General features: G+C 50.5%; 2 protein-coding genes across 4 annotated transcripts in view; both read right to left on the bottom strand.

The window, feature by feature from the left end:
• Positions 1-316: 316 nt before the first annotated feature.
• Rcvrn (recoverin) lies at positions 317-16,530 on the bottom strand. The gene is made up of 4 exons (XM_013522133.1): positions 16,443-16,530; positions 7,966-11,152; positions 3,751-3,862; positions 317-806 (listed from the first exon to the last, which is right to left on the bottom strand). The coding sequence occupies exons 2-4, from the start codon at positions 8,344-8,346 to the stop codon at positions 691-693; spliced, it is 609 nt and encodes a 202-aa protein (XP_013377587.1). The 5' UTR covers positions 8,347-11,152; positions 16,443-16,530; the 3' UTR covers positions 317-690.
• Positions 12,819-25,988, bottom strand: part of Gas7 (growth arrest-specific 7) — a gene marked incomplete at its 5' end in the record, with an annotated part of 244,231 nt that continues 231,061 nt past the window's right edge. Inside the window, 4 exon segments of one of the 3 annotated variants that reach the window (XR_263351.2) lie at positions 12,819-16,536; positions 16,913-19,289; positions 19,958-20,056; positions 21,452-21,531. Coding sequence is in view for 1 of the 3 variants with exons in the window: in XM_005399366.2 (XP_005399423.1) it covers positions 19,176-19,289; positions 19,958-20,056; positions 21,452-21,531 (293 nt within the window). 3 annotated transcript variants of the gene reach the window in all.

Genomic DNA, 25,988 nt, shown 5'->3' with positions numbered 1-25,988 from the left:
GCACAAGCTCTCCTGCCCGCATCCACCTTACACAGCCCACTGGGTCTGAATGTGTGTCCTTTCACAGGAATGTCACCCCCGATCCTCCCTGACACGTCAGCCCTAGTGTTCTGCATGTCTCCATGGAAACCTTGTTGTGGCATCCTTGAGATCCATTGTCCCCTCTGAACCAGGCGCTCCATGAGAGCAAGACCGTGTGTCTTCTTCAGCACCCCAGCTGGCTAAAGACTGCAATCACAATGCATTCTTTTCTTTAAGGTACAGTTGGAAGAAACGGGGTCCTTTTCCAGCGGGAGAAAGACCAAGCAGCCGTGTGTCCAGTTCCTCTTGAATTTATTGGAATCCACTTACTCAGCAATTCACAAAGGAGCTTAGGCAGGGCTAACATTTAGGACTCTTGTCACTTAATCCTGGGATTATTATGCAGGCACAGCAGGCGAGGGAGGGGGAGGGAAGGCAGGAGTGACATGACAGGAGGGACAGGACAGGCAGGGGGAGGAGGGGGCTGGTGCACTGCTAAGGATCCTTCAGTCCGGCTGGAGGTCTGAAGGCCTCTCCCTTGGCCCTGGGCGTGCCTGTGTGCGTGTGTGTATGTGCGCCTGTGTGCGCGCGCGTGTGTGGTATATGCGTGCACACTCAAACGTGTTGAAGTGGGGCAGTGAGAGGGAGGGAGGAGCTGAGCAGTTGGCATCACTGTTTCTTTTCTTTTATCCTTTCCTTCACTTTTTGAGGCTCAAACTGGATCAGTCGCAGAATTTCCTTATTGGCCAGGGTCCCCTCAATGAATTCTTCCTCTGAAATTTTATCTGCACGTGGGGAAAACACATCAGTCAGAACTGGCTATTTCAAGCTGCAGTGGGGCTGATGTCCAGCCAGTGTGCCCAGTGTGACTGTATCAATTGTGAAAATACTGAACACACAGCGCCCCACCCCGCGGGGCACTCTCCACCCACCCAGTTCCCCTCCCAGAACCTTGGCACTCCCTTTTGCACCAGCAACAAGAGGGCAATGACCCGGACTGCAGAGACCTGCAGGGTGACCATTCTGGGGTCTGTGTCCCTATTGATTGGCCTGTGCCCCTGCCTTGCTGGTTATTAAATATTTAAATAAGTAATAATGATAACTATTTCTCTTAGTATACTCTTAATATCACACCAAGTCTCGACCCTTAAGTTCTGGGGAGACCTACTATGGGGTTGAGCAGAGCAAATGCCCTGTCTTGCAGGCTCGAGGTATCTGTGGGGAAGCAGGCAGCTATGGTTTCCTGGGGAGCAGAGAGTGAAAGGAGAGGGTAAGGATGCCAGGGAAAGGCTGGCTTACAGAAAAGTCTCTTTGGTTCCCGCAGTACACAGGCAGCCTCACGAGTCTCAGAAACTGACGACTTCTATGCATCCACCCTCATACTCCCTGGTCGGACTTCCCTCCTCATTCAGGACCAGGGCTGAGCGCCTTGCTCTCCTGCCGGGCACAGCTTCCCACGGTCTTCCCCAGCTGCCTACTACATTAGGTTCAACCCAGCTAAGCACTTCTTACCAGGCCCTTCTGCATGCCAGATGCCCCTGGGCTTGGGCTGAGGCCACTGCAGAGGGCAGAGGGTGGAGTGTGAGTTAAAGTCCCTCCCTAGGAAAGTCTTGATCTAGTGCAGAAGACAGTCCATAGAGAAATAACTCTAGAATGAGACCGATGGTCCTTTCTGTTCATGGTTTTATGCTCATAGTGCCTAGAACACAAAAATGCTCCAAACAGCACTGCTGACCTGACTTGGAAGCGTCCTTAATGCACCGTGGGTTAGGATACAGGACGGTTCCTGCACAAGCCTGGGCGGTGGAATTTGGATTTTAGAGTTCTCAAGGGCCCACCCACCATCATGCAGAGCTTGAAACTCCCACCACCAGAGTCTGACCTAGAGGTGCACTGTCTCCTGAAACAGGAAAGCATGTCAGCCAGCAGCCCTCCAATACCACCCTCGCCTGAGTTGGTCACATTGGTCAGTTTTCAGATTAGCAAATAGCAGAACCACAACAGAGAACTCGGCAGACCCAGAGGAAGGTTATGAAGGGGCTGAAGGGCCTAAAAAGCCAGTGGGTGAAGTGAAGCCATTGGAAAGTGGCTAAGCAGCCAGGGCATCTGCATACCAATGGGATAAAGTGCTCAAAGGAGAGGCACTCGGCCTGAGGCAAAGCAGTTGAAGTGCCTGGCCATAGAATTTAAGGAGGCACTTGCTGCTAGGTCATGAGAGCACAGGGCTAACCCCGGAGAGCGAGCGCTTCCTTAAATGCTATGGCCTTGGGCCTGCTTGCCTCACCCTGACCGCTTTTAATGACGTTCTATGACTTCCTTGTGTAGCTGCAGATTAGTAGAAGCAGATCACCTCTGCCTACCCTATTTAGCATCCTGCTCAGGGCTTTCTTCTAGAAGCCTGACCTATGTACCCCATAGGTCACAAAAGGGGCCATTATTAACCTGTCAGATATGTTTGGGCCAGGACGTGTTTTATTAATTGAGACATATCAGGATTTAAACATCTCAATTAATGTTAAATGCTTTGTTTAAAAAAAAAAGTCAGATTAGACAGCCTCAGTAGACTTCGTGGCCCCAAGCAGAACGTCCTTGAAGTCATCGGATCAGCCAGCCACTCCCTACATTTGTTGGTCCCCATCATTCTGCGGAGTTACTGCCCATTTCACTGGCTTTTGTCGTACAGGCCCCTGTGGCCTCTGCATTTTAGCTCCTGCCAGACATAAGTTCCTCTACTGTATCCTTCCAGTTGCAGCCATGAGCATCATGAGTGTCAGTTCCAGCTGTCAACTTCTAGAGTCCACTGCTTTCACCGCAAGATCACATTCTCTGCGGGCTGCTTCCAGACAATGACTGAGCAACTCGGGGCACCGGACAGCTCACTGGGGATGCCCCGTCCGCTGGCCAATACTTTCCCTGAAAAGTACCGCAGTTCCCGACGTTTCTTACCCATCCTTCCTTCTTTTCCTCACTTCTTGATAGGAGTTGAACCCGCAGGACAGCCCAGTGGCTTTCCTGGCTTCCTCTAGCTCCCTCCCATTTCCCTCATTGGCTTTCCTTCCAATAACCCCTGGCATTCTAATTTAAATCACATCTTCACTTGGTGGTGCTTCTTGGAGAATGCAAATTAAATTCCTAGAGTGAGACTGGATAAACTTAGAACCCACTTACTTGGATCGGTGCCAATTCAAGGCTCAACTGAACTACAGTCTGCCCTTGTTCTAAGTGAGCAGAAAGCAGTTTTAAAAACAAGTAAATTGGCGATGTCTAAGAACAGATTCTCTACTTAAAAAGAAACGCATTTGCACTTCCCCTACCCTGGTCATTTGAATACAAAGAGCCAATGAACTTACTGCTTTCACATTTTGGTATTCCTTTAATGTAGGTTAACTCTGTTATAACAAAAAGTTTTATTTTTTAAACGCACTCCATAGTTTCGAAGCTTCCTTCTTTCCCAAGGGACCCTAGGCATCAAATGAGATTTTTAAGTGACAGGCCTGTGGTGGCATCACCTTCTCACCATGTCAGCTGTAGAGTGGCAGCAGAATTGGGCCCTGCTGCCCTTCCAGCCACTCCCACCTCACAGCCCTGCAGCGGACCTTGGTCAAGCATGATGACATGAAGCGTGCTCAGTCCTGCCTAGGTGCTGCAACTCTGAAGAATAAATCTTGAGGGCTCTAGGAAGCAGCCCAAGACTATAACAACAAAGGCAATGAAGAAAAAAGAATTCACCATCATCTTTCTTTCCAAAGAATGTCCAGATCTTCTCCGCCCGCTTTTCTGGGGTGTTTTCATCATCTGGAAGGTGCTTCACGTCCTCGGGGTTGATCATTTTGAAAATGGCCTGTTCCAGATCAAGAGAAAGAATGTGTTGGAGCGGGTAGTAAGGGGCTGACGATCCTGGGAGAACCCATCTGAAACTACACACAAAATCTCCTCAACATGGATTAAGACTTAAACACAGGACCTGAAACTGTTCAACACCCAGCAGAAAACATGCGCAAAGCTCCGTGATATTGGTCTTGACAATGAGTTTTGAACACATGGACTTACAGCAAACTTTACAAAGCATCTACATAGCAAAAGAAACAACAAAATGGAAAGCAGCCTGTTGAATGGGAAAAATATTAGCAAGCCATATGTCTGATAAAAAATTTGTATTCAAAATATTTAAAGAATTCCTACAACTCAATAGCAAAAGAACAAATAATCCAGTTAAAAATGGACAATGGACCTGAACAGACATTTCTCCAGAGAAGACACACGAATGGCCAAAGGAGATTTGAGAAGGCACTGAATGTCAGTACTCACTAGGGAGACGAAAATCAAACCATAACGGGCTCTATCCTCTCACACCTGTTTGGACGGCCAATGTGAAAAACACAAGAGATGGGGCTGTGGTGTAGCTCAGCGGTGGAGCACTAGCCTAGTTTGGAAGAGACCCTGGGTTTGAGCTGTCACACTGAAGAGAAAGAAAAGACAAGAAACACCAAGTGCTGGCGAGGTGTGTAGAGAATCCTGGCGCACCGTTAGAGTGAATGTAATTGTTACAGCCATTACACGTAAAACACTTTGGAGCCCTGGGGACTTTGGGTCACCTCCATCACAATTTCCCTCTCTCAGGGCTCGAATAACCTAGGAGGACCGGAGTCCTCTAAGGCAGTGGGTGCAACACGGAAGCCCAGACCCTCATCTGATCTGCTCAATCAAAATTCCTGGAGGGTGGGGCTGATGCATCTGCTTTGTTGAGGTGTTTGTAAGAGACAAGAAAAACGGGGAAGGCGTAGAAGAAGGTTTTACTTCTTATTTTGCATCTTCCTGTACTGTTTCAATTTTCTGATCATGTAGATACAATAGTTTCATGTTTTTAAAAAATGAGAAGGAGAAATAAAAACTTCTCAGTGATAATCCCACAGTAGCCCTAAGGCTGGCGTTTGAGAAGCGGTACCACAGTCTACTACCCGGGGGTTCCGTGTATCAACTGGCTTCCGGGCCTGTGTGGTACCTTGGTTTCCTCACAGAACTGGTTTACGGTAAGAATGGCTCATATTTCTTGAGCACTTAGTTGCCACTTCTCTAAGCATTTTTATGTCTAGCCCTCACAACAACTCCCAAATGGATATTATTGGCCCACTTTATGAATGAAGAAACTGAGGCAACTAACTTGCCAAAGTCATCTAGCAGACAGCAGTGATTTTACCCAGGTAGTTTGGTTCCAGAACCTTCCTCATGCACTACACCAGAGCCTGCTCATCTCAGCGCTGGAGCACACAGGGTGAGGCTGGGGACGGGGGAGTGAAGTGTCAATGAGTCCAAAAGTGTCTCCAGGGCGCGGAAAGCCCCTCACATATCCCGCCGCTCAGGGACGGACCCAGAGGAAGGCTGAGCTCTGGGCTCAAGGAGCCTGCTCACTTCCCTCTCCCCTCTCTCAGCAACGAGCCAGCTGTGTCGCACAGAGCAGAGCAGGACGGCGCTGTGAGATCAGGTAAAGGACAAGACGGCCACTGCGCACCCTCCAGCTCCCCATCTTCAGGATCTGACTAGCTCGGTAACTTCAGGGCTGGCCCAGCCCCCGGAGGACACCCATAGCCAGAGGTCCCTGGGTACTGGGCAGGCTCAGGCTGAGGCAGATGTGTTGGGATGAGAGGCAGGAGGCTGGGCAGAGACTTCTGCCTCCTTGGAGACACCAGGAGCAGGTCAGGCGCAAGCAGTGACACCTGTGAAAGCAGCCTGGCGTCCAGGAAGGTCAACAGTCTCAGTCCCCTGAGAGGACAGGGCAGGGTAGCAGCACCACTGGAGCCTCAGAGCGGCTCCATCTGTCCTCATTCACAGGCCCCAGGTGTAGGCATGACCTGCACACCCCACAGACCTGACCCACCTATTCCCAACATGGGGTGTGTGGGGCGGGAAGTACACTCCTCACCCTGGGCACGGGGAGGCTGTGGTTCTCCCACAGCCTCACAGCCAGTTGGTGTCAGAGCTGGGACTTCTGGCTCCCAGGCCAGTGCTCTAACCATGACCTTGCGACCCCGAGCAGCCTCGGCCAGTGACACCCCTTTATCTTCCCCTCCCTCCCTCCGCCCTCCTGCCCGAGCTCTCCCTTTCCTCATGGAGCACCAGCGTACTGGCCTCTTCTGGGTCCAGCATCCTTCGGGCGGCTCTGAAGCCTTGGGCCCCAACCTGGGCCACACTCAAGAGACCCCAGTGGCAGCCCAGAGGAGCTTGCTCTTCCAGGGGAACCCGAATAACAATGTGGGGAGCACAGCCTGCCCTTAGCAGGGGGCCAAGCTGAGCTCCAGGAATGACCACAAATGCATGCTTTGCTATTTTAATTATGGGTTCACCTAATAAGGGTGGAAGAATTCCACAGATAGAAGTACAATTACAAATACACAAAAATGTTGTGTAAAATATAAAAAATATTTTCCTTCCTAAGAGGAATGGAATTAGAAAAATAAAGCAAGTGAGATGGGGCAGGGAGATTAAAAAGAATAAGTGAGAAGATATTTCTAAAGGGAACCATAAATGACATAATAGGAAAAAAATGAATCAGTCCAATGCCCAAAAATATAGGAATAAGTGCTTATTCAGGCACAGACTGGACAACTTAGTGACTTAGCAAGATCTTGCTTCAAAGAAAAAAAAGGACTGGGAATACAGATCAGAGCAAAGGTCCTGGGTTCAATCCCCAGTACTACAATAAATAAATAAATAAATAAGTAAATATTTAAATAACCTTATGGCAGTTCCATAAGACGGAATTCTAAACAGCTATTAAAAACCATTTTGAAGATTGTGTAGTGATAAGGAAAACACTCACAATAAAAGAGTAACTGAAAAATAGATGGTAAAAAATCATACATGAATTTGTTACAGTTCTAAAATTGTTTAAAATTATACAGACAAAAGTTTGGGGCTGGGGATTTAGCTCAGCGGCAAAGCGCCTGCCTGGCAAGCGCAAGGTCGTGAGTTCGGTTCCTGGTACCGGAGAAAAACAAAACAAAAAAAAAAAAAAAAAAAAAAAAAAAAAAAAAAAAAAAAAAAAAAGTTTGAAAAGTTCTACAACAATGTGTTAATGGTAGTCTTCCCAGGATATTAGAATTAAATGCAATCTTAGTGTTCTTATGCACATGTTTCTAAATTTTATGGATCACTTTTATGTTAGATAAAACCTATTTGCAAGAAGACACCAAGCAGTCAGAACAAATGATCCGAGGCACGAGGAGAACAAGTGTCAGAGGCCTGAGCTGGGGCTGGGCCCCAGGGAGAATGCAGGGACAGGTGAGACGCTGAGGCTCAGCCCCACAGCCACTGCCCGGTGTGAGGGAGCCGCCAGGGCCAGAACCCAGATTTCCCCGCTGCCACTGCGACCACTTCCTGCTCTGCCTCTGAGCTGTGTCCTGTGCCTAAGTGTAACTGTGCTAGAATTGGAATGTGTATGCTGCTGAAAAAAACTGAAGATTTTGATGAAGAAAGGAGGGAGGGAGAACGAAAGGAGAGAGTGTGGGAGGAAGGAAGGGAGAGAGGGAGGGAAGAAGACAGAAAGGAGACCATGTCTCAAAATAAAAAATGGCTAGAAACGTAGCTTGGTGTGAGGGGCCTGGGTTCAAGACCTGGTAGTGCACAAATGTTTTTTTTTTGTTTTTTTTTTTGTTTGTTTTTTTTCTCCGGTACCGGGAACCGAACTCACGACCTTGCGCTTGCCAGGCAGGCGCTTTTGCCGCTGAGCTAAGTCCCCAGCCCAGAAATGAATACATAAAATTTAAAAAGCAACTATTAGGAAACACCCTATTCCTTTTCAGGAGGAAGAGGCAGCTGTGAGCAGCCCAGAGACCCTGCCTCTGGTACTCTCTCAGACACCCCAAGACTCCACCCCCTCACCCCGCTCCGTCCTGGCCTGTCCCGGAGCAGCAGCAGCAGCAGCCTGAGGCTTGGGACTAGACTAACCATGACGATCTCCAGCACTTCGTTCTTGCTGATGGCCCCGTTGCCGTCCACGTCGTACAGGGAGAAGGCCCATTCCAGCTTCTGGGTGGGCTTGCCCGCGGTGGTCATGTGCAGGGCAATGACGTACTCCTTGAAGTCCAGGGTGCCATCGCTGTTGGCGTCAAAGCTGCGGAACACGTGCTGCGCGTAGGCCTTGGGGTCCGCGTCGGGGAAGAACTTGGCGTAGATGCTCTCGAACTCCTGCCGGGTGATGCGGCCGCTGGGGCACTCTTTCAGGAACGACTGGTACCAGGTGCACAGCTCCTCCTCTGTGAATTTGGTGTTCAGCTGCAGCTCCTCCAGGATCTCCTTGGACAGCGCCCCGCTTCTGCTATTCCCCATGGGTGAGGGCGAGTGGGCACCGGCTGGCGGTGGCGAGGACGTGTGGTCTGGCTGCTGGGGCTCTGCTTCCACGGGCGGCAAAGTTGAGACGCTGGTGGATTAGGGGGGATTTGCAGCCAGTTCTTCCCAGTTCTTGGAGGAAGGAGGGGCCGGGAGCTCCCAGAACCCTCCTGAGATTAAAGAGCTGAGAGCAGGCGAGCAAATCATCCCGGGAGGAAAGGAGGGAGTTTCAGCCCTTGGGCCAGGGCATCCCATAGCCCCCTCCCGCCCCCAAAGGGCTGTGGTGGCCCAGGCTTTTCTTCCACACTGACCCTGTGTCTCAAGTCAGCCTGGCGTCTCAGGTGCAAACTCGGTTAGGCAGCAGTTCAGAGCACAGACTGCAGCCCCCTGGAGCTCACATGCCCGCTCTGCTGCTTCCCTGGCTGTGCAGCCCGAGGCACTTTCTTTATTCACTTGTTTGCTGTTTGTTTTGTTTCCGTGTTACTGGGTATGGAACCTGGGGAGCCCAGAGCTACATGTCTAGCCCTTTTAATTGTTTTTTTTTTTTTTTTTTTTTTTTCCCTTATTTTGAGATGGGATCTTTATAGGTTGCCCAGGTTGGTCTTAAACTTGTAACCCCCTACCTCAGCCTGCTGAATAGCTGGGATCCCAGGAGTGCACGTGTTTCTTCACCTCTCTCTGATCGGGAGGTTCCTTTCGTCCTTTGCCTTGGTTACATTGTGGCTTAAATGTCACCTTCTCAACAAGGCCCATTCTGACCACTCTGCTTCCAATAGCACAACCCCCACGCCCAGCCCCACCTCCATGGATACCCTCCAGACTGCCCTCAGCAGAGGGCCAGCTCCAGAAAAGAAGTGATTTTGTGTTGCTTCTGGCTTCATCTGCATTGCCCAAATAGTGCCTGGCAGGTTCGGGCCCTCAATCAATATTTGTTGAATGAACAGGCAGAATGCCGTTATTACCAGGCCAGAATGAGTCAGTGTGTGCCACAGAATAGAATCAACCCATCCTGGCACAGAGCAAGTGCTAAGCGCCCAGAGGCCTGGATTTAGGATGGTTCCACCTACAGTACAATTTCTTTTTCCCAGTGGTGCAAAGTCTTCTACTGTTCTTCATTTTTGGTACAGTAAATTATGTGAGATATTCAACTCTTTAATATAAAGTAGCTTTGTGTTAGAGGATTTTGCCGAATCACAGGCTAATGTAAGTGTTCTGAGCATGTTTAAGGTAGTTATGGTTAAACTATGGTGTCCAGTAGGTTATGTGCATGAAAACCATATTTGGCTTATGTGATGTTTCAATTTACAATAGGTTTATCGGGATGTAATCTCCATTGTAAGTTGAGGAACACCCGTATGTATTTGCTGTTCACCAAAGCAAGGAAATCTAGAAATCAATATTCACATTTTAAAACTCTGGCAATTAATTCAAAATTTAAAAAAAAATGATGTGGGCCAAACACAATGTACCTGTGGCTTAGTTTCAGCCTGTAGGTTGTCTGTTTTCTGCCGGCATGGTGCTGAGGTCTAGTAGGCGATAATATGTATTTTCTGAGTGGATGGATAAATAAACATGGGACAGGAGCACGGGGGGGAGAGGGTCTCAGCACGCTGCAGCTCTGAACACAGAGCACAAGGGGAACCCTCAGACACATTGCACCCCTGAATTCTTGTCACCCAGAGGGAAGGCTGGCAGTGGCCTTGGCGTAGCTGAGCACATCCGGGAGGGAAGCACACCGGGAGCTGCAGTGCTGCCCCCAGAATAGGAAGCTGTTCCCTCTTCGCTGAGGGTGAGAGTCAGGAAGGAGAAGCTCTCATGCCTTCAGGCAGGTAAGCGAGGAGGCTGTGCTCCATTTCCTAATGGACAGTTGATGGGGAAAGCAAGGCCTCACTGCTGAGAGAACGCTACCAGGCCCACTCTGTTAGTCAGCTATTGCTGCGACAGAATTCCCAAGATTATCAAAAGAGAGGAAGGATTTCTTCTGGCCCACGCATTGGGAGGTTTTCGTTCAGCTGGGCCCACTGCTTCTGGCCCGCTGCAGCACAGCGCAACACAGACTGTGAGGCAGAGCCAGCCGTTCCTCTCAGGATGGCCAGGAAGCAGAAGACAAAAAGGGACAGGAAGGGGCCTGTGTCTCCCAGCCTCCTCCACGGGCCCATCCCTGGTGACCTAACTTCCTGTCACTGGACCCCTTCGGAAAGGTTCCGCAACCTCCCGGTAGCACTTCGGGCTGGGTACCACACCTTCTACATGTGGGCCTTTGAGAAATACTGATCCAAATCATATCCCTACCTTGACCTTGCTCAGGAAGGACCTAGAAGGTCAAGTATCAAAGCACTGACCTACCCTCCCAGCATACCCCACCTTTATGGTTTTGGAGTTATTTCCCAGGAAACCTTCATGCTGTTGTGTGTGCGCGTGCATGCGCTTTTTAATTGTTTCACATTCACTTATTGAGTCTCCATGTAGCCTAACGTAGCCTTAAGGTTTGGAGGGTAGAGAAAAGGTGAAGGCAGAGGTCCTGGCCGTTGCTCTGAGCTTTGAGTGGGTGGTGAGAAGCGGCTCCCGGTGCCAGACCTGTCACAATCAAGCCTGTGCACGAGGCAAGGCCAGTGTCACTGGTGAGAACCAGAGGTTCCAAAAGGCACGTCTCCAGTCCTGGGTCACATGGGTGCTTGGTTGCCAAGTCAGGAGAGCTCAGCTCTGCCAGCGCCCTGCTCCACGCTTCATTCACTACAGCCGCCTCTTTCCCAGGCAGGCTCTGCGGGGGGACCGGGATCTCCACGTCTGTAGTAAGGATCTGGAGCTGCCATGATAAGGGCAAAAGTCAGGGGCGAAGAGACACGTGGCCTTGGGTTTAACAGAAGACTGCCAGAGCTCCCCAAACCCCCGGCTTCTCTGTCCCTTCTGGGGGTGGGGGGTGATGAGGAAAGAGGGGAAGCAGGTCAAAAGCGGCATAGTGCAGCCCACATCCCTCAGGTTGCTGTGCCAGCAGAGTCCCCCTTCCCCAGAGGGGACCCAGGGAGGGGACCGCAGGCAGCTGTGTTGATGCTGCTGAGATTGGGAGAGGTCATGGCCCGGAGGTTTGTTTGAAAACCTGCATAAACATCTTGTATCAGAGGGAGAGCGTATGCTTCTTAGCCAAACAAGTTGTTGCAGATGATGTATAGTGAATGGATTTGTTAAGTCTGAGCTGGGGCCATAAACCCTCCCAGTACCCCAAAGACTGCCGACGGCCACTGCTGGGGAGAGGGCTGTGGCCTCTCTCCTTGCCAGCCATGCCTGAACTAAAAGAAGCAAGTGCTTGCAGGAGGCTGGGCCTGTTGTCCCCAAGCAGGACCTTGGTTTTGGCTGTTTGGGCTCAGACCCCAACTTCACCCCACTCCTCCACCTCCCCTGGATAGCATGAGCCTCCTCCCTCCAGAAAGCCAGCACTGAGAGAGGAGAGGGGAATGCAGGTGGTGGGCAGACAGCCTGCTGGCCATCTGCTTGCTATAAATGGCTATCTGTCCTTTGGGTGTACATCCTCGGTGTCCTCCTCAGCACTTCCCTTTCTGCCACGCCCCCCTCCCGTCATCACCCTGGCACCTGACTGCCCTCTCCCCGCCTCGGCCCCGCCTGCACAATGTCAGGCATGCATGTGGCTGCCGGTGTCGCCCAGAACACAGCTCCAAGGCCTGTGACAGCCAGCACCACCCTGTGCTTCCAGCCCTGTCCCACAGCCACCTGCCTGAGCTCACCCGCTCCTTTCTCCCTGCCCCTTCCATCCGTACAACCCACACTGGCCTTGGACATTTATTCTGGCTGGACCCTTCCTCTGTGACCTGGAGGTCTGCTGTGTCTGAGCAGATGCCTCTTTCTGAAGAAGGCCACTCCCCCGCTGACCCATCCTCACCCTCCATTTTCGTGTTTTTGCTCAACACTGAGCTCTTCTGCGCCCGGACAGTATGACGCAGTTACTACGTCTCCAGCTTCTGTCTCCCTTCCTGCTACGCCATAAGCTGTGCAAGCGCGAAGGCAGGGCCCTCGGTGCTTTAGTCCCTGGTGTGCTTTCCATGCCAGAGCGTTGTCCGGCCTCTGAGGGATGCTCAGTGATTGCTGAAGGAATGAACGGATGAATGAGAATGAACGGCCCACAGCCTCAGAGGTGGAAGGCAAGCAGAGGGCTGGAACTCGCACAGACAGGAAGTCACCAGGGGGACAGGGCTAGCGCCAGCACAGAGTATCCATCTGGGTACCAACATCCAGGTGCCCTCCGTCCCTTCTCTCATCAGAAGCAGAATAATCACCAGCCCTGGGAGCCCTGGAAAAAGGCTGTGACCATCCCTACACAGGACACTGTGGCAGCCTTCTAGGAAGGAAGGTCACCCTGCACGACCCAGTGTCTCTGATAGTTTATTTTACATGGGATAAATCTAAGCATCTCAAGTGTACATACAGAGCCAGAGGAAAAAAGTGAGAGAGCAGTAAACTTCCTGAAAACACTTTATATCAATGCAGGACAATTATATATAGCAAACGCCTTCAAAACTTAAACTCTTGAAACATTTAATTCTTCAGCATTAATACACACGAATACTATTATGGGGAGGGGAGGGGCAGGTTACACCCTCCATGGGGATCAGATTTTCAACAGTGTTACTTATAAATTATATTACATCAATTTTATTTACTGATCTAGGCAGCCAGAGGAGGGAAGGATATACACTGTGGAGTGAACACATTCATACTGGTGTGAGGAATGCTGGCAGGAGACACAGCTTTGTAACATTAAAAAATGTATAAAGTATTTAGCAAAAGTTACAGAAAACAGACTGGACAAGCAAGTTTATTTTGTTAGAAAATTCCACTCTCACAGGGCTTGCTGATGTGCTTGTGTCCGTGAAGGGGGACATCTGGTCACCTGGTCATCACCTCCTTAAGGGAAGGGAAAAGATGCAAATTTGGGGCCCTTGTCACCCACGATGGCTGGTGTCCCTTGGAATGTCTGCCCCTGGGTCCACACAGAGCTGCCTGAAAGCCACAATGCTGGAGAGTCTGTTTGCCAAGGGAGGTGCAGGCAGGGAAGCGCCCCCACTTAACATGAGCACACAAGGGTCCACATGCAGGTCTGGCTTTAGGGTATGGGACAAATGAGGCAGCAGGGCAGGGCCAGTCCTAGCTCTTCCTCCAGTACCACAGGCTCTTCTTCTCCCCGCAACGTCACACTGTCCCCCTGAGAGCACCTTGGGTCCTCAGCCTTCACATTCCACCACCATAATCTCACTCGAAATGCTCCCCCACCACAGAGGACCGACGTCCCCAGCACCACCCAGAGTATCTGAAGGACACCCACCCACCCAAGACACTCCCTGCCTCTCCTGCCAGCCACGCCCGGCACCTGGAAGTGGGCGAATGACACACAGGTCTGACCTGTTCTTTCCACCCTAACTCAAGCTGCAAAAGGCGGCCCGTCTCCTTCAGCAAGATCCCATCACAAATGATGCTCCCGGACAGTGCGGGCAGATAGAGGCCTCCCCGGCAACATTCACTGCTTGAGTTGTTCTCCACTCAGGGCCCCGTGGGCTCTGGAGTCATCTGGCCTCCACCAGCCATGTCCCCAGTTCACAGGCAGGGACTTTCAGTTGTCCTTCACTGAGCAGGATATGATCAAGACACAGCTTGGAGGACCTTGGGGTCACACCCACAGCCTGGCCGGGGCTTGCCTGGGTCCTATGCCTGCTGCCCTCTGCTACCCCTAGGGGGTGCAGGCACAGGCCAGGCTCAGGGACCACCAGCCAAGCAAGGCTCCAGCAACAGCTAGGATCCGACCGAGGTGACACCATCTGCATGCCTGTCTTGGCTCCTGGGGGCAGAACCAAAAGGTAACAACTTACAGCCTTTTTTGTGTGTGTGGGGGGGCGGGATCCTAGGAGGAATGGTCTCATTCTTAGCTCACAACATTCCGTGGTTCCATTTCAGCCTAAATGGAGAGGTGTCCCTCGTGAGGGTTTTAGGCCACTCTACATGCAGCTGTGCAGATGACATCCAGGTTAGGCGTGGCCATGTGTACGGGGTACAAACCACAAAACCGATGGGGAGGAGACAGAACACAGTACTGAGAGGCCCAAAAGCCCGTCTAGAACGAGTCCCCTCAGCTGGCACAGGAAGCCTCTGGTCCAGGGAGAGATCATGATGCACCCAGGTCCAGTGCCGGCCTCTCACCTCGCACCCCTCATAGTCCCAATTCAGGGAGCACAGAGCCTGCAGCGAGAGCGTGGGAGGGCGTGGATCTTCTAGCTGGGATGCAAGCCTCAGGCTGCTGATCTGAAAGGCAGCTGTGACCCTGTCTGCCAATGTCCCTCCAAGCTCCGGCTGCTGGCTGCACTGGAGGAAACCTAACATGGACTGCTGGAGTAAACCCCAAGAACCACTTGTAGGCATGGCTGGCATTTGCAGGAGGGCCCTGGGAGCTGTCAGAAGCAGTGGGTTGTTATGCAAATAAGATGATGATCCTAGGCCATGAACTTCCAGAGCTAATGATTCACTTTAAAAATAAGAAAGTCGTGTGGCCCACTTGATATGATGGAATATTACTCAGCAATGAAAAGGGGCACACTACTGTGACATACAACATCATAGGCCACAGAAGGCTATATCATCAGTGTGACTCCACTTACATGACATATAGAAAAGGCAAAACTATAGGGTCAGAATATCAATCAGGCTTGTCTGGTCAGGAGGTGAGAAGAAAGAACTGACCACAGTGGGGTGGGTATGAAACATTTTGTTGGTTTTTTTTAGAGTTATAGAAATCTTATGGGGATTTTGGTAGTGGTTACAAAACCATATACATTTGTCAAAATTCACAGAACTGTATGCTTTAAAGGGGTGGATTTTACTATGTCAGTTACACCTCCACCATCCTGGAGGAAGGTGGCTGTGAGTTGTGTAGTGATGGGAAGAAGAACCATGAGGATGAAATGATGACAAGGTGTACCCAGCAGGCTGCTGCTCTTCGCCACACCTGACATCTGTGAGGTGCTTTCCTCTACCTACGTAAGAACAAGTAGGTTGGCCAGGGATATAGCTCAGTGGCACAAGCACCTGCCTGGCAAGCACAGGGTCCTCAGTTTAATTCCTGGTACAAAAAAAAAAAAAAGAAGGAGCAGGTCTTGGAATCCTGTCCCAGCGCTCTGTGTCATGGCTACTTGCAGCTGGGGTAAAATCCCCTAAACAAGCCACGGCCTTTGACGTCCTTTGAATTTTATGGCTTGTATTTCCAAGAAGGGACTTTGGCTCAGCCAAGATTTTTACGCAGTCATCTACTAATCTAGCAATTGGTTGGTTTTCTCAAAGGGAATAGAAACAAATCCCTGGTCATGAATTCATACAGTTTCTAATCTCTTCAGCCATCAGCCTTGCCAGATAGAGAAGCCTCTCCTATCACTGAAGTCCCCCAGGCACAGGCCATGGCGCGGAGGTCGGAGGGGATCCCTGGAGGTCCCGCTGACAGAACCTCAGGGCCACGTCACACAGGGCCCAGGCAGCCTTGCACTGCGATACTGCCCAAAAGCAGGTAGAAGGAAAAATAAAAGTAAGGGTAACAAGTGGCTCTGCCTGGAGGCTGGCATGGCAACTAACCACTTTGTACAATGTTCATCTTAAGAGATTTTTTAAAATAAGTTTTTGGGGTGAGGATATACCTCAGTGGTAAAGCACCTGTCTAGCGTTCAATCCCCAGTACCACAAAAACAAAACAAATAACAAACGAACAAATCAGGTGTTCACAGACACACCTAAGTGCATTAGGCCTCCCAGGTGGTGGCAGGTAGAAGGGGCTAAGCTGGTCTCAGAAACCAAACAATGGCTGTTTACTCACCCTGAATAAACCCAGCCAAATCCTCTCATAACCTAAGCAGCAAGACAAATGTGAAACCATGCCCAACAGAACTGGGGGTGCAGCTCAGTGGTAGAGTGCTTGCCTAACATGCATGAGGCCCTGGGTTCCATTCCCAGCACCTTAAAAACAAAGACAATAGCCTGGATACTGTGCTTCTTACTCCAAGGTACATTTTAGATTTTCTAGACTTCATCTTAATCTTGATTTTACTCACGGCTGGAGGGGTCCTGTTAACAGGAACGGGGGATGGATTTGGCTCCTCACACCGTTCCCTGGCACTCTCGGGCTGTGCTGGGGCTTCATTCCTCCTATTCGTATAGCAAGGAGAGTTATTGGAAACCAACAAAAGAAATCTGTGAAATTAGAGCTGGATCTGGGCCACGATGGTCTGGTGACCAGGGGATTAAAATATTGTTGCTGCCGCCCTTCCACCCACCGGATAAATAGCTCAAGGCAGTTGTTTTACAATTCAGAATCCCACTGGGTAGAAATAGAGAGTGATGTTCCTCCTCTCTAAAAAGCTCCTAACATTCTTCTGTGCAAAGGGAGAGCAGAGGAAGGGGCAGTGCTCATCTTATACACAACTATGGTTCTACCACTCAGCATGGTAATGAATGAATGAATGAATGAAGATTAATCAGCCCAACAGACAGTACCTCTGCACATCTCAATTCTGTAGAGTACCTTTATGCCGATGCCAACGTTATCCACCTGCCAGGCCACTGGGGAAAAGACAAATCTACACCAAACAAGCTCCGACGCTTCTCCATGGCAGAGCTGTATCTCATTGTCAGATTAGGTCCTGGCACACTGCTTGACCTTAACTAAATACCTGATGAATGAACTGAGAGAGGAAGAAAAAGAAGGTGTATGTGAATGAGCTCAAGGGATGAGGGTGAGGGGATAAGGGGAAAGAAGGACTTCTGAAAATGGGCCAATTCGGGGTACCCTGGAAGGGGCGGGAGCCTGCTCCGTCCCAGGGCCAGAGGACTCAGGAACCCTCACACGGGAAAGAGGAGACAGTCGGTAAGTCATATTGCACTCAAAATATCCGTGTTAATTACAAGGCCATTGGCTTCAAATGCTTGCAAATCACCCACAAATTAGTTTACTAAGCCACAAAGCAATTACCACTAGCACCTGTTTTTAATAAAGAAATCAAGAACTAGTACCCTAAAATTGGCAGCTGGTATCATAGCCCAATCCTAGACAAAGAAGAGGCAATTCCAGACTCTTTTCTGTGGGATACTGCTTCTCCACCACACGGACAGATCCCAGCCTTCATCCTGGTGGACACCTCTGTGCTGGCCTCTGGGTTGGAATGTTCCAGTAAGAAAAATGACAGTTCGGTTTGCTTTAGTGGACCAGACATCTTTCTGATGTAAACTAAAAGAGGTGCCAAAAGATCCGAAACTTAGAAATCATCCGTTACTAGCATGTAAGATGGAGGGACGATCAGCTCATAGGATTTGGCCCTCATGGGAGAGGGATGGTCAAATGCAAAGTCATCAATGGAAAGATGGGGAAGATGGGTGTTCAGGGCTCAGGTTCCCAGCTAGAATCTGCCCCCATCACTGTGTGATCTCTAATATCCCCATCCCCACCCCGTCCCCCTCAGATTCTCTAGATTACTGTGACCCAGAACACATCTGCTGTACTAGAGGAAGGAAAGAAGAGATGAGCTGGACCCAGGGGCAGTGCCGAAAGCTTCCTAGGTCTCACTTGCCCGGGCTTCTCCAGGGAAGCTGGGCAGAGCGGAGGGAGGTGCTGGTACACAGTGAGGCTCGGCGCTGTGATGCTGCTTGCATGTTAATGACTTACTGCAGCCGTGTGACAGTTTGCAGTGCCTGTCCAGTGCCTGAACAAGAGCTAGCATTCCCAACCCCACTGTGCATGAGCAGACCGAGCTGTCTAGAGATGGCCTGGACTCAGCCTGACCTGTCTCCCATGTGGGACTGCCCATCCCCACAAAGCCATGGTGGGCAGCCTCGGGGAGCAGAGGCCAGGGCGGTCAGTGATGAAGAGGGCAGTGGGCAGACAGACCCTGCGGTCTCCTGTGGCTGGCTGGTTTCTGAGATGAGCTGGCTTGCTTCCGTGGACAAGCACACAGCTGGACGAGATGTTGCTGGCTGAGAACTCTGGAAAACTTCCTCTGCTGAGACTGGGATGGGGTATCGGGATGGGGCAGAGGTTTTCTTCCGAAGGCAGGAGAGGGAGAAGTGGATTGGGGTCTTCTGGGGAGATTTTACAGATAATGCCTGATCTGATAGGAGCCATGATTTAATGCTCCAACTAGGGGCTAATTTGCCAAATGAGGTAGTTCCATCCTGACCTGTTCAGGCAGGGTAGGTCTGGGAAGAGAGGAGCCAAGCCTTCTTCCCAAGCCCGCTGGGGATGAGAAGCGGTCAAGAAATTCAGATGCGGGCTCCCCAGATGCAACAGTAGAAAATAGAGAGGGAGGGCTGCACACAGTTTCGGGTGAGGGCTGTGAGCCAAATGGCACCTTCTATCCACAATGCTGACCCTGACCCTGGCTTGGACACAGACACATCCCTCCCGATCTTCCACAGCCCTGCAGACAAGGGGGACGCTGGAGGACGGCCCGCGGGGCATCTGGGAACAGAAGTGTGTGACAGTCACCCCGTGGAGGTCAGCAGGGACCACAAAGTTCCAGCCTCAGTTTGTTCTCAGAGCCACAAGCACAGCATGGGAGTTGGGGGTCTCAGAGACAAGGGCAGGGTTGTGTCCAAGGTTGTCTTGGTCAGGGAATGCTGGGCAAAGCCCAGCTGGGCTGTTCAAGTCGCCCTCTGGAATCACCAGCTTTTCCCTCCCTCTCCTCAGTGGACCAAAAGAGTGGGTGGGAGGGCAGCTCCACCCAGCGAGGCCGCCCCTCTGTGGGACCCCAGTTCCTCTCCTGCGCAGGACCCCAGGGGCCGCCCAGGCGAGTCTAGATCTCCATGTCCACAGGGCGAATGTTGCCTGTTTTGTGCTCTCTGACCCACAGCTCCCTGTCTTTGGCCGGGTCCACTTTTCGAAGCAGTTGGTCCACAGGCTCCACTGTCTGCAAGGGACAAAGAAGGGGAGACACTGTCACAAGGTGGCAGCTGGGCTGGGGCTGCTTCCTCTGTGCCAGGCCGCTCCTGCCCAAGTGCTGGTCAGAGCAGCCTCTGCAGAAGGGCCCACGGGAGGGGCTCCTCGGAAGGACAGAAGGAGAGAGGGCTGTGGGAGCCAGAGCCCAGAGCAGGTCATGCCTGCTTCTCGCCCTGCACCCCAGCCTGGATGACGGGCAGAATACTCCAAAGGCTGTGGCCTGTGACCTCCCCTCCATGTGTCTCAACCCTGACCAGTAGGAAACAGGACAAGTGGACTTTGCCTTCCAGTACTGTGAATATTTGAGAAGTTGCATTTTTTTTTTTTTTTTTTTTTTTTTTGAGAAACTCATCAAGAGAAACAGTAATGTCTTCAGCTACTTTAACTATAGTGGGCTTCCTTCTCCTCGAGCAGCAGTTCAAGGGTGTGTCTGTCCCACGTGCTGGGCAGGGTCTATGCACTCACCCAGAGCGGCCCTGACAAGTCCATCCCCAGAGGTCACTCGCAAGCGGACACACCTGCCCACTGCCCAAGGTAGGACAGACTCATTTGTGGAAGCCACTTAAACTGCCACGGCATAGTGCCTGGCCCCTTGTCCCTCGTGGTCCTGCCGGCCTCGGCCCGAGGGTGGGGACTCACGCTTTGGTTGAACATGTCCGTCTCGTGCCGCAGTTGTGTGTACTGGCACAGATGTTGCCGGATCATCTCCACCCTTTCCACCTCTAGCCGCTCCAGCTCCTGCGAGGAAGGAAGGACCAGCGACCTCTGAGCACACCCAACTCGGGAACCTTCCCACTCAGCGGGTGCCAGCCCACCACGCACCCAGAACACAAGTCCCCAGCTGATCACGTCACCCCTTTCTGACCCTCTGGGCTGTAATGAGGACCGTAACTATCTCTGGGGTGAAGGTGAGGTTATGAGAGCAGCTACTCTTTTATTTCATGAAAGCTTCCTCTGTCAGGCATGGTGTTACCTAACCGTCCTTACTATAATTTTAAGAAAGGAGTTTTGTGATTATCCCCATGTTCCAAGTCCAGGAACTAAGCGGGAATGTCACCTGCCCAAGGGGACGCAGAATTAAGGAGCAGGACTTAAAGCAGGGCCTATTACATTCTTAATCATGACTCCACCCCAGCACAGCCTCAGCCCTAGCCCCGCAATGGGGTGGGGCACTGGGCCTCTCAAACTCCGGAGCCTGTCTTTGAGCCTCTGCTGAGCAATCTCCCTCCTCTGCCCACCTCGTGCCGAGGGACAGAGCAGAGACCAGGTGGGGGCAGGCAGAGCAGGCAGGGAGTCGTCGGTTATCAAAGGGACGCATGGACAGGGCTTGTCTGAGGTTTCTAGATAGTTCCTTGTCATTGGAATTTAGGGGATTATACTGTTATTCTGCACATAACTAGGTCACTGTCCAGGTGATTAACTGGGGGGGCAAAGCAGGGGGCTTAATTAGGGGATTAGGGAGGAAAACCGGGTCATTGGCCCCGGCGGAGGCCTCTAATCTGCCCTGGTGGGCTGACACCTGGGGAAGGCAGCCGCCTGGTCCTGTGCTGGATGGACAAGGGGTAGCTTTGGGCAGTGGGACGGCAGGATGAGCAACACTGCCCCCTCTCCATCTGGCATGAATACCAGCCACGCTTCACTCTCCCACCCAGAGAGGTCCTGGCCCATGAGGAGATGCTGCCCCTTTCAAAGAAATTCTCAGTCGAGCATCATGGGGTCTGATGCTCTGGTCAGACTCCTCCCCCTTTCCCTACACAGCTCCTCCAGCCTCACTTGCGCATGTGTGTGGGGAGGACCCCTCGTCAGGACCTGCCACTTTCCCGTGTGCGTGCGTGGTGGTCACTCTTTCTACTACTTGGCCGTTTATCTTGAGGGTCTGCTCAGGGCATGGTCTGGTCGGTTCTGACCCTCAGTGGAGAGCCCAAGCTGGACGCAGTGGGACCTGGCCCTTGCCCAGGTTCATACGACAGGGGGCACTGAATGCACAGACAGACCCAGACTAAGGTCTTGACTCTAACCCTGGAACAGATCTAACGACCACCTGTCTGGTCACCTCCTCTCCATCCCTCGGTGCCCACCACCCCCACCAGGGCTCCCTCGGTACTGCATGTTCATGCGCTTCTGGCCACATACCAACGTGGTGGTCACCATCTCTTCAAACCACTTGGACTGGGCCTGGTTGTAGAGGTCCACACAGCGCATGAGATCATCTCCTGGAAAAACCAACGGCCCGCGACATGTGATAGCTGCTCTGGTCTTTCCTTCCGGGGCTCCCTTCCGCACCTGCAAGGTGGCCTGCCTGCTCCTTCCCTAAGGTTACCACAGCCTCTGGGAGGTTAGGGGATGAGGGGGAGGAGGAGAGCAGCACAGCAAAGGAAGGGAGGGGCGACCCAGCGCCTCGGGCAACTAGTTTTAGCCCATCTATCTGAACCAAGCGTTCAGGATGGGGTGTCTCATGAAGAGTGTGTATGTGCCCAGGAAGGAACCCAAGCCCAGGCCCTGGCACAGGTCTAAGGATAAGAAATGCTTCCCTCTAAAGACGGCAGCCTGCATTTACACTGGGGCATCCCGGGTCATTAAAACATGCCACAAGCAACCCAGTACTAAAGGAAAGATGTTTGCAAGTCATGTCTGTGCACGTGTCTGTGCATATGAACATGTGTGCGTGTGTGTGTGCACGCGCATGTAACAGCATCTCCTTCCGAATCACAGTACAATGTGCCCGGTGGTTATGGCTCATGCACTGTGCAAAAAGCTCATTCACTGAACAAAAACCTACACTCGAGTGCTACATACACAGCAACCTCAGAAGAGTGGCCACCTTGGGAAAGAGGAAGCGTGAGTGTGGGGTGGGATCAGCTCCTTCTATTGTGTTTCATTCTGTAACAAGCGATCTGTGCAAATGTGACCATTAACTCCGGATGGCTACTCTCACTCTCGGTAATCTACGTGAACGTTTGAAACCCTTTGGAGTTAGAACCAGAACAACCAATGAAGTAACTGCAAACATCACTGAGTGTATCCACACCTTGGACACTTGCTGCACAAACCCAGTGTGTGGACCTGCAGTGTCGGCAGCTCTGGGAACTGGTGGAAAATGCAGAAGCCAGAGTCTGCCCCAGGGCTGCTGAATCAGAAGCTGTGCTGTCACTAGCTCTTCTGGTGACGCCTGCGCACTTATGGTTGGAGGAGCAACTGTTCCTCTACACAGCTGCACCTAAGTGTAGCTTTCAGAGCATCGTCCTGACGGGGCTGCCCAGAGAAAAAGGCATCCTGCTCCTAGCTCAGGATCAGACAAGTGCACAAGCCAGGCCCAAGCTATTGTCTTAACTCTGGAGGAGACTGGAGGAACTTGAGAAGCTGGACTCTGAAGTAGAACCTAGCAATTCCAGTAGACACAAAGTTCCTCCTGTGACATTGCTTGGCTTGGGCATCTTCTGCTGGGGAAGTGAGCGGTGCCCACACTCCCCAAGGCCTCACTCTATGTCCGCTCTCCACCCATGGCCACACCACGACCTCTGCCACATGGAGGGGACAGGACGCTGCACACAAGGGCTGAGTCCTGAGGAACACAGCCAAAATCGAGCGTTTTGTGCATTTTGTTCATGGTTCAAGGCCGCCGGCTGACCTTTGACCTCAAGAGGCACTGATGGAGGAAGGAGGGGGGTTTCTCTGCCAATGCGCGTCCACCGAGAGCTCACGCCTGCCCGGGGCTGAGGCCGGTGTGTCACCTGGGAGGGGACAGACAGGAAACTCCAGAGCCTGATCCACTGATCCTGCTTTCTGAGAACGCGCTTCAGGAACTTCCACAGCACCAGGAAGCAGCAGGCTGAGGACAGTGTGTTTGCTCTGGAAGGCAGCTCAAGGGTTAGAAATTGGACCCTTCTGAGCAGTGCCCTCTGAGAACTAGAACAGCTGGGTGGTCAGGCTCGCTCCACTGGCTTTCATGTGTGACCTTGGACACGGAAACTAACCTGCCTGCTGTGTTTCTGCTTTTCTCATCTGTACACTGGGTACAATGGTTGTACTTTCATAGAGTCATTGTAAAGATTAAACAGGTTAGCATATGTACAGTGTTTGGGATGGAGATTGCAGAGACAGCAAAACATTTAACATGAGCCACGTTAATGGCAATGACAATTTTGATGGTTTACAGTTAGGCCATAATGATCCTGATTCCCTCCTTTCCAGCAACCTCACAGAAATGAGGGAGAGGGAGGTAAGGGACCAGGGAGAAAGAAGCAGTGGCATTTTCTAAGCAGCCACGCTGTCCAGAAAAACACCAACAAGCAGAACCTTTGGAATAAGAGAAAGCTGAATTCTGGCCTTGAATGCTACAACTGGGAGCAATGGGTTAGCTCCTCATCCCAGGAATGAAAATACTACAAATCAGAACCTGTCAGGTAGGGCCAGGGATATAGCTCAGGGGCACAAGTGCCTGTCTGGCAAGCACAAGGTCCTGAGTTTGAGTCCTGGTACCAAAAAAAAAAAAAAAAAAAAAAAAAAAGAACCTGTCAGGTATGATGAAATAAATTTGGACACAATCATACAATTGGACATTGGTCACGATAGACATCCAGAATCCCCAAAATGGCACTGGTCAAGACACACTCTCCTGTCACTTTCCTCATCTGTAACAGACCTGGCAAATGCCTCTTCATGCTGAGGTGCTCTGAGGATTAAGGGGCAAGGCTCGGAGCCCCAGAGCCTGGGCCTGGCATACAGTAAGTGCTCAGGAAAGGTAGTTTTGTTTGTTTGTTCTGCAGTGGTGGGGACAGAACCAAGTGCTCCACAGCTGAGCTACAGCTCCAACCCAAGGTCATATATTTCACAGTAGGTCTGAGGACTTGTCACTTCTATCACAAGATAATTTCAAGGGAGAGGAATAAGAGACCCTTTAATCTGAATAGTAACAAATCCCTCGCTCAGGAAAATGTAAAGATTTTCTTTGAGACACTTCTTACCTCAAAGACAAACTCAAAACCTAAACAGCAAAATGCCTTGAAAATGGCAGGAATGAAAATACTACAAATCAGAACCTGTCAGGTAGGGCCAGGGATATAGCTCAGGAGCACAAGCACCTCCCTGGCAAGCGCAAGGTCCTGAGTTCGATTCCTGGTACCAAAAAAAAAAAAAAAAAAAAGAACCTACCAGGTATGATTAGGACGCTAGGGTAAAGAAAAAGGAAAGTATGGTGGGCTGCATATTTCATGGCTAAAAACCAAACTAAAACAAAAATAAACACGTGAACCCTGTCCTCCATGCACAAAAACATTAAAAAAAAAAACAAGTTTGACTTTCTAAAAAAATCTCAGAACAGGGAAAGTCTTTCTAAGTCACTCCTATCAGAGCCCAGACATAATAGTGAAAAGACTGCTATATAGAAAAAAGTAACACAAGCCAGGCAAACAACCAAAAACATAATTACAATGAATGAAATGAAAAAGTAAAGGATAAAATATCCGCAATTCAAATGTCAAAGGATTAATTTCCCTAGCATGTAGAGTCCTTATTATCAAGCAGGGCATGGTGGTGCACATCTGTAATCCTAGCACTTAGGAGGCTGAATCAAGAGTACTGTCATGAGTTCAAGGCCAGCCTGGGCTACAAGGTGAGTTCAAGACCAGCTTGAATTACCTAGCTCAAAAAAACAAAAAAAGAATCCAAGAATCCTTATCAATCAGTCAATGAGAAGAACAACACTGAACAAGAAAAAGGGAAAAGATATGGTGAATTATTCAGATAGAAGAAAAAAAATATGATTTATAAGTATATTTTTAAGACACTCAACTCTGCTTACAGAGAAAAACAAACCAAAAGCAAAATATTGGGGTTTTTTTTTGGTTTGTTTTGTTTACCAGCACACCAATGACTTTAAATTTTGATAACAGGCAATGCTGATAAAAACCTAAGAAATGGGTGTCATAGATGCTACTGGTGGGTACCGTGTCTGGAAAACAATTTAGAAGTATGCATTAAAATGAACGAAACCTTTTGACCAGCACCTATACCATCTCTGTCTGCAAACCTGGTCCTACAGATACACAGTTACGCTAACACACCATTGCCAGCACTGGCAAACACTCTGAAACAATCTAAGAGTTCCAAAACTCAACTAGGAAAACGATGAAATAAATTTGGACACAATCATACAATTGGAAACTGGTCATGACAAACATCCAGAATCCCCAAAATGGTACTGGTCAGGGCACACTCTGCTTTGTTCTGCAGACCCCGAGATCAACTTCCTGCTGCCTTTTGCGCATGCGCCAACTAACTCCCAATCCCCTCGTGATCTGACACATCGCCTGCCTGTATTAACCCCACCTCTAGTTCAATCTAATAAAAACCCGTTCCCAGCTCCCTCCTCTGAGGGTCCTTGCAATCTCCTGCAACCCTCCCGTGCCAGCAGTAAAAGCTTGTTTTATCTGTCTCTATCTCTTGCTCTACCTGGTGTCAAAACCTAACAGGTCAAACATTAACAAGTCAAAGATACACAAAGAGATGCATAAACAGATGTAGAGGGAATACAGTAGGATTAGTCCAACATATCACAGTTAATAGTAAACTCAGAACAATGTAACATGATCTAATTTACATAGCTCAAGTATTATTTAAAAAAAAAACAGAAACAGTAGGAAATATGGATGGTGATTATTTCTGGCAAGTA

This window comes from Chinchilla lanigera, unplaced genomic scaffold (assembly GCF_000276665.1).
Source record: "Chinchilla lanigera isolate Chin_1 unplaced genomic scaffold, ChiLan1.0 scaffold00066, whole genome shotgun sequence".
Lineage (NCBI taxonomy): Eukaryota > Metazoa > Chordata > Mammalia > Rodentia > Chinchillidae > Chinchilla > Chinchilla lanigera.
The sequence above is the reverse complement of the archived record's forward strand: the minus strand, read 5'-3'. Positions and strand labels throughout refer to the sequence as shown.